A 13,480-nucleotide genomic window follows, 5' to 3' on the forward strand; every position below is an offset into this window, starting at 1 on the left:
AGTGACGGCTTTGACAGGTTTTGTTCTATTATTGTCAGGGGGGTTTTCGATGACTGATTATGCTCAAATTTGGCCTAAACATTCTTTGCATATCAAAGAATATTGTGGCCAAATTCCATAAAACTTGGTTGACAAAAACCCCCTGACAATAATAGAACAAAACCTGCCAAAGCCGTCTTTTCCCCTAATAAAATCGGTCCAAATTATGCTGCTAAGGGTAACTCCAATAAATCAGAAAATAAGACTTTTGGTACATGATCTAAATAGTTCTACCGAGCACATTATGCTTTCAGAAAGAGTTGAGATGCACGACTTTCATATTCTCTATGTAAATTATGCTCTCGTATGGACAATATCACTTGCTTCTTATACATACCTACCAGATTCTAAATTACTGTGGAAGCACAATTCAACGCTCAATGCTCCAAGTCAAAGTGAATTTATTCGAATAGCTGCTCAAAACTAAGTAACCACAGACTACTGCAAGATAACGGGCTAAGTCAGTTTTATTCACCACGCGAAATAAATTATTATTCATCGCCCAACCGTTTGTTCATAGCGCAAAAGCGCCCAGTCTCAAGCAACACGTTGAGCGATCCCTCCCAAGCAGTTTATACATCGGAATCGAGCAGCGACGACGACGCGACGGTGTAATCAAAGTTGGCTTGGCTGTATTTTCCCCACTCTCCTTACTTACCACTATACGAATGCCGATGGTGATAGTTCCTTCAAAGCTTCCTTCCTAGCTTCGAAGCGGTGATTAATGGCACCGGAAGTCGGCTTCTATCACCGTTCACAGTGCTCGCTCAGTGAAATTTCCAACTCGTATCATCAGAACAAAAACCACTCGAAACTATCCTCTTCTGTATGGACTACCTGCACTAACACTGCCGATAGGTAAGAAGCTTTAGTTTTTCTATGACCACTTTTCAATTAAAAATCACAGACTGCAAAAATAATATATGATGGTTAGTGCCTTTCTTCTCCTTATGAGCATAATGTGGTTCTTACAGTTTTTAACATATACTCGTCAGTTTTTTGCCCTTTGATCTAGTTACTTAGCAAACAGTTACTAACCTACATTACACATAGTTGAAGCGTCCCAGCCAAGAGATGGAATTCTTTTTTATTACTTATCTGTGCTTTACTTCACAACGTACTTAGATTTTCGCTACACACCTAAAAATAATCATGTAATTTTAGGTGCTGTGACAACGACATATTCGAGCGTCACTTTTGACGTAAAATTAGGTGATAATTTAATTTTACATCACAACTATATTGACGAAAAAATTGAAGGATCAGAACGAGGACCGAACATAAGCCCGCTGAGTGAGAGCCCAACACGTAACCACTCAGCTATCTTCGTCTCTTGATAGAGAGGTGATCGAAGTAAAGCATGTTCCACGATTTGCACTGAACAAGTATTTCACTGCATCGGGCATCGACTGCCAGACCGTTAGGTGCGTCGCATCGGGTGCTGTGTTTGGGTTTCATGACATGTAATTTTAAATCATGTAACATTGAAAAATATGCGATTCAGTTTATGTCATGTGGTTTTGTGTCATTTTATTCACGTACGTCACCTGTAATATTCATATTTTTTTGGTGTGTAGGTAACGTCTATTTTGGTTTCCGCCTGACTTTGGTTCATTAAATTATTACCCGTATTCGATTATTAATTATTTACAAAACGTATGTTGCGCTTTCCCACCGTGAGATGTACATTCGCCGTGAGGGTGTGATTCACGTCTGCATTTTTGTTCTGCGCTATTGTTTGTCGCAATTCAGTGTAGTATGTGGTTTGTTTACAGCTTCCACGGTTCCCATTTGATCTGCGGGAGAACCTGTTTTCTGGGAAAAGGTTGTTTGTACACTTATAAACCCTTGGAAGCATTGTCACGATTTCAGATGCTGCGGCAACCGGTGGCTGTTTTTTATTTGTTTTGTTCGGGATCAGGAAGGAGAATGCTCGAAGGCGAATTGTGGATACAGTTCGCAGTTCTTTTGTGTTTGTTTCCGGATATAAATTATTCAAAGAGTGGAGGTTACTCTGGTGATTTCAACAGACGGGTCAAGTCAAAGAACTACAGTAGAGTAGGTTGTAATGAATTATTTAATTATTGAGTTGTTGCTGTAATTTTTTTAAACTGTTTCAGAAGTACATTCTGAACATATAGACTTGACTTCTACAGAATGTCAAAATTTAACCTCGCATTAATGCCGCAATCGATTCCTTCACGTTTTGGTCAAGTTTTCCCAAGCTACTCGAGAAAGTTAAAAAAAAAGTTAATATATGATCTACTGAAGATGGAAGAATTCAGCTCCTTCCAATAAATATAAAGTAATATAAATATATCAGCCTCGTTAAACATTGATTTGCCTCTCAGATCTCACCAGAATAACTTCCCCTTCGCGAACATACCTTACGAACTGTCACACAAATGCAGCAATCTCCTACCCCAGAACGATCAAATGTCCACCCTTGATAACCGGCTCCCACCCACGCTGCCCTCCCTCGCACTCTCCGACCCGTTCCCCAGTCCATTATCCTGCCCGTGCCTACTGCTTCCAGCGCTACCATAGCCCGAGTAACCCGGGCTTTCCATCACCAACGGATGACAGATGTCATAAACCGGCGCCCGACTGACGATTCCCCTCGACGCCCCATCCGTCGTCGGCGACGTGCTCATCGTTGTGGCCGGTGCCATCGATACAGCTCCGCCCGCCAAACCTGACGACGAAGCGTTGGTCACACTGTTGCTGCGGCCTCCCCGAGCGGCACCGCTTAGCCGCGGGCTGGAATTCGAACTGACGCTCGGGCCAAACGATCGTCATCTGCTGTCCGACAGGTCTCCCACCGGATCGCTGTCGTCGCCAATGGATTGAGCCGCCGCCGACGGCGATATGCTCGGAGTTCGGGCACCGTGCATCCGAATCTGCGACATGTCCGACCCCCGCCGGCTGGCTGGCCGCGGAATCGAATCCGCCGAGCAGAAACACCGGCAAATCAACCGCTTGAACGCGAATCGGAAGTCTTTGGAGAACAAGGCGTAGATCATGGGGTTTATGGCTGAGTTGCAGTACCCGATCCAGAACACGATCGAGAACAGCATGTCGTTGATGCAGTTGTCGCAGAAGGGCCTTATCAGGTACATGGTGAAGAACGGAAGCCAACACAGAATGAACAGTCCGACGATGATGGCCAGCGTTTTGGCCGCCTTGGTTTCCATTCGGAAGCGCTTAACCTGAGCTTTGATGTTGCGCTTGCCCATCCGCTTACTGGACCGCGGTGACAGCAAACTACGGCCCTGTCCGTCCACCGTCAGATATTGGCCGCTTCCGCTCTGCTCTTTGGAAGGCCTCCGGAAAATGTGCGAAGCATTGTGCTCTCGGCCTCCATTCGAGGAATAGTGCACCGCATACAGCAGCTTCCCGCCATCACCCGCCGACGAACCCTGGTTCAGATTCTCCGTCGACGGATAGGACACGGAGATTTTGATCTTCTCGTGGTTCTTGCAGCGGGTCATATACCGCGACAGGCGCTCCGGCGAGGCACTTCCGATGCTGGTGGTTGTACTGTGGGTGCTTCCGTTGCTGTGCGGGGACTCGTGGTGGGCACCGAGAATTCCGGCACCACCAACACCGCCCCCGATCGATGGCGTCCCGTGAGCACTGGTAGTGGAACCCCGGCCCCGATGAATCCGCAGCGTCAGCCGGTTGTCATCGAAGCGGTTGCCCATTCCTGTTGCAGATGAAGGAAATGAAGAGAAAGGAAGAAGAAGAAGAAAATTTGGAATTAGTTTTCTAATGGTCAACGATGAGTTTGAGATTTCTAGAAGATAGGACTCCATTTTTTTAAATCCTAATACCTGCCGAAGTTGGGCAAACAGTCCCAAAACGTGAAAATGCCTTTAATAAAAAATAAGTGTTGCGTGTACTGCAAATAATTTTCATATCTTTCGAATCTGAAACGCCTTAGGAAACTAACATCGGGAATGAATTGCAATCCTAACTCGGGAACATAACCTTCGATACATAATCACCGGTTTCGAGTGCTGACCGCCTTTCGTTCTACGTTATTACACCCTCGAGAGGGATTATTTATCCCTTGTTCTACACAATATTGTACAAACATTTTCCACCCAATAGAGGCAGAATAAAACCTAAATCCAAACGATGACAAATCAGGCGACGACCGCATTTTCACCCCCCTGAAAACGCGTAAGCAAATTGTCGCCCTTTCATTTCGTTCCGTGTGTAATCCATAAACTGGGAATCTGATGGAGCCGTGTGCGGTATGGGGCCAACGACGACGGTTCATATTCATAAAAGGGACCGCACATTTCTTGGGCGCCCGGGTTTCCCATTCACGGACGGAGTGTTTTTCCCGAAGAAGACCAAGACGGTTCCGGCTCATCCGGAGAGTGCTGTGGAAGGGGGGATCCGAAAGCAGCATCATCCAGATCCAGTGGCCCAAAGTCATCAAATTTGTAATCGAGTCCTGAATAAATAATGGCGGCAGTGCGGCTCGTACTGCGGCGGAATACCTCTGCACGGACTAAGTCTTGTATCATCAGCAGAGCAAGCAAAGCGGCAAGGGAAAAGAAAAGCACGTTGTCGGATTTTGAATCTTTTGAATTGATTTTGTGAGTAGTGTCTTTCCCTTTCGTTCATCATCGTAATGAAAACAATTTTGTGGATAGTCGGGCGAATGCCAAAATTTCACCTTAATCAAGTCTCAGTAACTTGAAGTTATGAAAATGTCATGAACGTTTTTCGAATGACAAATTACCCCACTGGCTTACAACGCTGGCTAGTGAACATTTGTTTCTAGTATCGGTCAAGCCAGTAGATGTATAAGTATTAGATTGATAATGGCGCTTCAAATCTTGTGATCAACATGTTTTTCTCACTTTATGTGGCAAATGTCCATGTTTTTCATCATTGGGGCCCAATTTTCACACATAAGGAAAAGAAACCCAAAACAATACATTTGACATTCAAGGTGCCGACCAAAATAAAATCAAGGATTCAATGATTATTTTCCATCCTGGTTTAATGTGAAGCTTCTTTATTTACTCAAGCTTCTTTATTTACTTTACGATTCTTTTTTTTACTCAAGGCAGTATGTGAAACAATCTTGAACAGGATGCTGACACAAGATGCTTAATTCTTTGTCGAATGATTCACTGAAGTAAGTGAATAAAAGTATTACAATACTGGGCAAATTGTCTCTTTCAATCCGCCAGACTATAAGTATTTCGTCTTAAGGACAGTCATCACGGAATCCTAATGTAAAAGTACTCGCGTTTTCATGGGCACACCACTCAATACTGAAGCAACGCACAACTGTCATTTTATTATTACAGATTTGCTGCATCACAGCATGCGTGAAATAATTAAAATGACAGTTGTGCGCTGCTTCCGTATTGAGTGGTGTGCCCTTGAAAACGCGAGTACTTTTACATTAGGATTCCGTGAGGATTGTCCTTAGAACTTTAGCGCGAGGATATCCAACAAGGAATCCCTATGAGTAGTGACGTTGCATGAGGAATGCCATGTGGGTTTGCTTCAGTTGTTGTACAGCTTCACAGCCTACTGCTCCTCACGGTGGGTAAGATGATTTATTCATAAACGCCATGTAAGCTCATTGTTCTTGTATTTACTTTTTTCCATACCAGCATCAGCAGTAGTGGCAATGCGGCACAAGTCAACCCGCTGCGGCGCAACAGGCAGCAGCGGTCATGTCACCCGTGTGTGATGCGGTGGAGGGAGGAATGAATGAGGTGACATCTGCTCTGTGGTTGATGCTGATTGATGTATTGTTGATTTGATTTGAGCGAAATTGGTTTCTGTTCTGGAATTTGGGATGCACGTGACATGTATCAGAATATGCTTGCCAATGGTGTTAACAGACGAATAATAACAGCAAAATATTTAGAAAAATTCGAAAGTGAAAATGGTAATGGACTGCATACCCGATCAGAAATGCTTAACAAAATTGTAACTCAATTCTATCAACTGTTGTTATTTAAAACAACGTGTGTTAAAATTATTTCATATCAAAATTATAACAACAGTTATAGTTATGAATATTTTCACAAAATAATTGCCTACATTTTTTGTAGACATTGGAAAAAAAATCGGAGGTAATCACCTTCAGTATAACTTGAACCCGCTCGATATTAAGGTCTGAGGGAAGCTCTCTCGCGATAGAGCGCTATTTTCGTACTAAAATGTTTATAACTCGGAACTGGGAACACATTTTGCTTACCCCAACTGACAATCTCTTTGAAATTTATCAAGGAATGTTCCTACAAAATTTCACGGACCTACTATTTCTCAAATTTGAATTAAGCTCTAAATACTGAACAATTGTACAACTGAAATTATCGCTTCTCAGTACCTCTCTCCGATGATTTGAGGCACAAAGGAACCGAATTTCGCAAAACCCAACTGTCAAAAGTTTTGAATTTTTCCAACGATCATTTTGATGTAATAAAAAGTATATGTCACCGCAATAAATTTTGCAGGAAGCTCTTTTTACTTCAACCAAGTTTTTTAAATTCCATACAAAAGTTACCATTTCGGGAGAGCAGCCAACAGCATATTTTCTTGTGGCGCACGGCAGGAAAGGAGCGATGAGAGCGATAGAAAGTCCGTCAACTTTGCATCTAGCGTGACACTAGAAAAAAGCGTATTCCTATTTGTGAAGACGAAGATAACCAAATATATAAATTGGAATCAAATAAAGGAATGAGATGAGATAAACAAATGAAAATAAACAAGACAATTAAGACAAATCAAACAAATAAGCCAAATTAAACAAATAAGACAAACAAAGCAAATAAGACAAATAAGACAAATAGGACAAATAAAACAAATAAGACAAATTCCTTCGGAAGTTCCTCCAGGAATTCCTGAAGAAGTTCCTCCAGGAATTCTTTCGGAAGTTCTTCCAGGAATTCTTTCGGAAGTTCTTCCAGGAATTCCTAAGTAAGTTCCTCCAGAAATTCCTTCGGAATGTTCTTCCAGGAATTCCTTCGGAAGATTCTCCAGGAATTCCTTCGGAAGTTCATCCATGCATTCCATCGGATGTTTCTCCAGGAATTTCTCCGGAACTTCCTCCAAAATTCCTTCGGAAGTTTCTCCAGGAATTCCCTCGGTAGTTCCTCCAGGAATTACCTCGGAAATTTCTACAGGAATTGCTGTGGAAGTCCCTCCAGGAATTCCTTCGGAAGTTCCTCCAGGAATTCCTTCGGAAGTTCCTCCAGGAATTGCTTCGGAAGTTCCTCCAGGAATTCCTTCGAAAAATCCTCCAGGAATTCCTTCGAAAGTTCCTCCAGGAATTCCTTCGGAAGTTCCTCCAGGAATTCCTCCGGAAGTTCCTCAAGGAATTCCTTCGCAAGTTCCTAACGGAATTCCTTCGGAAATTCCTCCGGGAATTCCTTCGTAATTTCCTCCAGGAATTCCTTCGTAATTTCCTCCAGAAATCCTTCGGAAGTTCCTCCAGGAATTCCTCCGGAAGTTCCTCCAGGAATTCCTTCGGTAGTTCCTCCAGGAATTCCTTCGGAAGTTCTTCCAGGAATTCCTTCGGAAGTTCCTCCAGGAATTCCTTCGGAAGTTCCTCCAGGAATTCCTTCGGAAAATCCTCCAGGAATTTCTTCGAAAGATCCTCCAGGAATTCCTTCGGAAGTTCCTCCAGGAATTCCTACGGAAGTTCCTCCGGGAATTCCTCCGGAAGTTCCTCCGGGAATTCCTCCGGAAGTTCCTCCGGGAATTCCTCCGGAAGTTTTTCCGGAAATTTCTCCGGAAGTTTCTTCGGAAGTTTCTCCAGAAATTCCTTCCTTTAGGAACTTACTTTATTTTTCTTCTTAGTCTTATCTATCTTTGTTATTATTTGTCTTTTTTGTTTTATTTACACCAGCACCACTGTTATCACCCAAATATTTTTCAAAGCTTGTGTGGAAACCATGTACAGAAATCCTCTGACGATATTTTCTAATGTTGTTCTAGAAACGGCTCATGTTTTCATTTTCCAAAACCAGCTGGAGTTTGTTTATTTTGATTTCCTCATTGCGTGATTGGTCGCCGCTGCTGCTGTTCTCTCGCCGAACCACTGCATGAGTGATAAATTTCTTCCGCATTGTTGCCAATTCCTTTTGTTCTCCGTTTACAGCAAATTCTCAAGCAATTGTAAACTGCATAATGATGAAATAATTTTGGCGACACTGACAGCGTCATTCTGGCGGGCTGAATTGGGCAATTTTCTCTCTCAGAGAGTGCTACCACGTGCTTTTTTAACGGAAAACTCTTCCCACAGACCTTTAATACCGATGTGCTTTACTACAGGTGTGGCCCAAACCCCAAAGTAGTATTTGTTTAACGAAAATTCGCTCTTTTGAGAGAGAAACTCTCAGCTGGGTTGCCGAAGATGGCCGAAGGTGGCCGAATGTGACGTCACGTCTGGCATACTCAGTACAATTTTTATAACAGACGTGACGTTTCATTTCGCCCACCCACTGTGGGTGGCAATGTTTACGTTATTTTTTCGACTACTACAGACATAGAGGACTTTGGCCCACACCTTTACTGAAGCACATCGCCTTAATACATAGCTGGAACAAAGTTAATTGCCTACATTATGGATGGAAATCCGGCATGGTAGCGTACCAGATTTCTATCCGTGATGTAGGCAATTACCTTGAAAGTAGATTTTTGTACTGAAAAAATATATCAACGTTTGTTATAATGTTGATATGAAGGTATCAACCTCTGTTTAAATTATGTTATGGCTGGAGATATTTTTGATATATTTTTTTTTATTTTAACAACTAACCAGCAAAATTTATAACACATTTTGTTACATATTTTTCTGAAATAAATAACTCCACTTGTTATAATTTTGTTATGCATTCTTGATCGGGTATGCAGTCCATTACCATATAGGTCATTGCGCGCCGCAAACCTAACCTCACTCTTTTGACAGGTACTGGTCCTGTTGTTTACGTTTCGAACTTAGAAATTTTTTGATCCAAATTAAATCTGCATATTTCACGATTTTGAAGACATTCCGTACATTCCGCATTCAAAAATTGGTAATTATCGATAAGCTTAGGTAAGTGTCAATCGAGACGTTTTCGGTGAAAGAGTTGTACTATTTTTCCGAACTTTGGCGGACAATATTCGGTCAGAGCGGTCAGGACCCGTTTCAAATCGCGAACCGATCAGACCACGGTATCCGGAGATACGGCGGTTTTTTTTTCTCTTCGGCCATTTAGGCCGGTTCTAACTCTCGTAGAGAGGTGGAATTGAACCGTGGCTAGACCCTCCCTGTGCGGTGGGGAGGTCCCAGGACACTCCTGCTGAGCGACGGGCATCTTAAAGAAGAGCTGAATAGTGCGTCCCATCCTGATAGCGTCCTTCTAAGGTGTATAAAAATGGGGACAAATTGGGTGTTTTTGCCTTTTTACTCTCCAGTGCAATCGCACTGAACAAGTTTTGATTTTGAAAAAAATGAGTTGGCTTTCAAAGTGCATTCGTGCAATGGCGTCTTCGAGACATTTTATCAGTAAGTCGACGCGCTTCTATTAAATAAACGCGCACAAAACACGATTTTAGCCATTGTGCATCGGTGTGTGGTGGAGACGCATAGCCGCTAGTGCGACCAAATAGTGACTTGCGCGAAAGGTGTGAAACGAACCATCTTGTTAGGGTGGTCGTCATTAAAGCGCATTTTACAACTCCCGTGAACGTGAACGTGAACAAACTGTTTTTCGATAATAACTTCTTGATACATACTCAAATCGTGAGGGAATCGTGTTCAAATGAAAGGCAGATGCTGCATTTAGTAGTGAGATGCATAAAAACATGAAAAACATTAATAATATCAGATTTATGAGCATTCCACGGTCATGCCTGTGAAATCATCGTGAAATCGTATCTGCGGTGAACTCACCGCAAATGTAAACGCGACGGTGAACATGAACGTGGAGCTGTGGTGAATTCAAAAATACAAGGAGAAGAGATTGATTTTGATTGGGAGTTCACATCGACCGAGAGTGTTTTCAGGTGTTTACTGTTCTCGTTGAATCGGTTTCGGGTGGGTTCCTGCTTTGGTGTCGCTGTCGCCCATTTTAATACTCGTTTCGGTTTGGTCGAAAGGAAACTAACTCAGTAGTTTCTCATAAATTAATTGTGTTTCTTTTTTTATTATTTGGTAATATTATTTTTTTCTTTTTAAATATTTTTTTATTTTAATACTTCAATCATTCGTATATTCAAACCAAAAATGTATATTTTCATAGATAGATTACTTCATTCATAAAAAATATAAAAAATATAATAGTTCCTCTTCAATGACTCTATATTACCACTGAATATTGGCCTGCTTCTTTACTCAATGTTCCATAAACATTTCCACAGTTATTATTTGATGTTTCTATTTCTGTGCCCGTCTATTGCATGGATATGTGTCTTATGTGGCAAGTACAAAGATACGCTATGCCCAGTGAGTTGAGAATGCCCGAAAATCCGAAAAAAAAAATCTTTAAGGCCGCAACGAAAATCGAGAATACTCCGCCTTTGCTGACAAGGCTAACTAGAAACCATTGTATTTATTATTTTATTTATTATTTTTTTATTTCATGATTTATATTAAATGTAATAGTTAATTTATATTTTATTAAATTATATTAATTTATACGGGTCTCCAGCTAGCCTTGCGAGCAAAGGCGTAGGATTCCCAACCCAAATGGCGAGTTCGATTCTTGGTCCGACCTAGAATGTTTGCGGGTTGGAAACATTATCGGCTCCCTTCCAGTGTATAGTGTATCCATTTTACTTGCCATACAAGATACATACTTATGCAATTGACAGAAATGCCAATAGAACACTAAGTTAAAGGTAAGCCAAGTTTCAGTGGAATGTAGAGCCAATGCACACTGGGAAAACCCGATTTCGAAGGAGGAATTTTTTTAAATTTTTTTTACGAGCAATTTACGGAAGAAATCAAGGGCTTATTCGAAAGGGAATTTTCCAAGAAAATTCAGTGAGTGCTGTTTCATTGGATGTGGAACACTACTGTATGTAGATATTGAGCATGTTTTGCCCCAATGTTCCATATATCACGAGTTTTCATATTTTTTGTCATTTATCTTTAGGAAATTGCTCTAAAATTGTGTTCATCTCTTCACTGTGGATCCATAGAGGGGCACTAAATATGGTAAAAGTTAGAAATTTAAGGGATTTAGGGGTCAAATAAGCATCAAAGTGCATTTTATGCGAACTTTCATGTATTCTGTAAAAATGAATAATATTTACAAATAATTCGACAAATAAGTCGAGTCAAGTACGAGACACTGAAGACGGCCTTACTGTTGAGGTCGAAATACGTATCTGTCAGGATACAATTAAGTGGTGGAATTCAATGGGATTGTTTAAACTCGTCTTATGACATGTGAAAACATTCCACTAAAAAGCTCAAAATAATTTTCTTATACAAATAATTGTTGATATAATTGTCCAAAAATGTTATACAGATATTGATAAATGTTTGTGAAACAATAACTAATGAAGTAAATCATTTCGCAAATGTGATTTATTGGATAAAACACGATTTTTAAATACTTTTGAATAGAGCCAATGCCGAACATTTCCAAACCATACCCGATTACACAACTAGACAAGAGTTATCATATTATTTGAGAGTCGATGTGACAATAGATAGGATGAGTTCGGAAATATTCTTTTCTTATGCCTTTTCGCCCAAATTCCTCTATGAAATTATATAGCTCAGTAATTGTGAGTTAAAAAATGATGGAGTAATAATAATTCAATGATAATTTGTCAATTATACTATGGAAATAACAAATGTTCATATATTGCATTGAAATTGATTCCAGGGGGTTTTTGAGGTCAAACAAGCTCAGAAGCTTATTTTATATTAAAAATACATTCTCAAAAATGCGCTTTGATGATTATTTTACCCCAAAATCACTTTAATTTCCAACTTTTACCAACAAAATATGCTTAATACTTTTTGAGAATCAACGATGAAGAAAAAAAAATACAATTTTAGTACAATATTTTACAGATAAAAGGACGAAAAAATGAAAAATTTGGATTTATGGGACATTGAAGTAAAACTAGCTCATTCAATGAAATATATGATTATTCGTTATTTCCATTATATCATTGGCAATTTTATTTGAATTAATAGTATTGTCAGTTTCGCTGGTAACAAAACGCATCGATCACTTTTTTGCACCTTTAAAATCGTCGCCAATATCTTTAATTTAAATCTGTGTTAATGCAAAGCCAAATCATTAAAACATGCAAAAAAAAGTACTCAATTTCTGGAAATAATCTGATTATTGAAATCAACAATTTTGTTCACATAAGATCTAACAGATCTTATGGACATGTTTGCTGGCGACTATTTCGGTGACAATTTGCTTTGCGACGATTTTAAATCGTAATAAATAAAATGCATATTGACGTTTATTAAACAACAAAATCCCTTAAATTTTCAACTTTTACCAGCAAAATATATGTAGTGCCCTTCTGTCGATCCACAGTGAAGAGATAAACACAATTAAGAGCAATGTCCTAAAGAAAAAAAGACAAAAATATGTAAACTCGTGATGTATGGGATATTGGGGCAAAACGAGCCTCATAACTACACACAAAAGTATTCCACGTCCTTGATTCTTAAATTCATTGGAAAATTCCCTTTTGAATAAGTGCTTCATCTCTTCTGTAAGTTGTCCGCAAAGAAAGTTATTATTTTTTCCTCTTTTGAAACCTTGTGTCATTTTTTTTTTGTGTATTTTTCACATCATTATTGTTTATTAATTATAATTTGTACATTTGCTTATTTATTGAGTCGCTGATTTACTATGTTTCAAAATTAATTTATTGATTTATTATTTTTTGTTGTTGATATATTAGATTTTTGATTTATTAGTTTATTTTTTTTTAATTTATTAATTTACTGCCCATAAAAGCATAACTTTCCCATATGGATAGCAACTCTTGTAAAAATTGAACTGTTATGCTTGCAGCGGCAGTTTAGTAATTTATTAATTATTAATTGAATAATTCATATTTTTTTTTACTCATCAATTTATTAATTTATTATTTCATTGATTTATGAATTTATTAATTTGTTTGTTTATCAATTTTCTAATTTAATAATTTATTATTATAAGTTTATAAACTTATTTATTATGAAATATTTATTATATATAAATATGAATATTTATAATTTTACTATTTATTTTTTTATTATCCTATTATATTTATTATTTATTATTTTTATGAATTTATTAATCTAAAAATTTATCCATTTATTAGTTTTTCAAATCAATAATTTTGTAACTTAATTTGTTCATTTTTTAATTTATCAACAGATTAATTTCAAGTTATTTATTTATTTATTGATTCATTTGTTTATTCAAAGTCTTAGCTATATTAG

General features: G+C 39.1%; 1 protein-coding gene across 1 annotated transcript in view; it reads right to left on the reverse strand.

The window, feature by feature from the left end:
- Nucleotides 1-1,619: 1,619 nt before the first annotated feature.
- Nucleotides 1,620-13,480, reverse strand: part of LOC134207692 (octopamine receptor Oamb) — a 228,156-nt gene continuing 216,295 nt past the window's right edge. Inside the window, exon 3 of the mRNA XM_062683486.1 lies at nucleotides 1,620-3,745. Within this exon, the coding sequence (XP_062539470.1) occupies nucleotides 2,835-3,745 (911 nt within the window). The 3' untranslated portion in view covers nucleotides 1,620-2,834. The remainder of the gene's footprint in view (nucleotides 3,746-13,480) is intronic.

The sequence above is a fragment of the Armigeres subalbatus genome, chromosome 1 (genome assembly GCF_024139115.2).
Source record: "Armigeres subalbatus isolate Guangzhou_Male chromosome 1, GZ_Asu_2, whole genome shotgun sequence".
NCBI lineage: Eukaryota > Metazoa > Arthropoda > Insecta > Diptera > Culicidae > Armigeres > Armigeres subalbatus.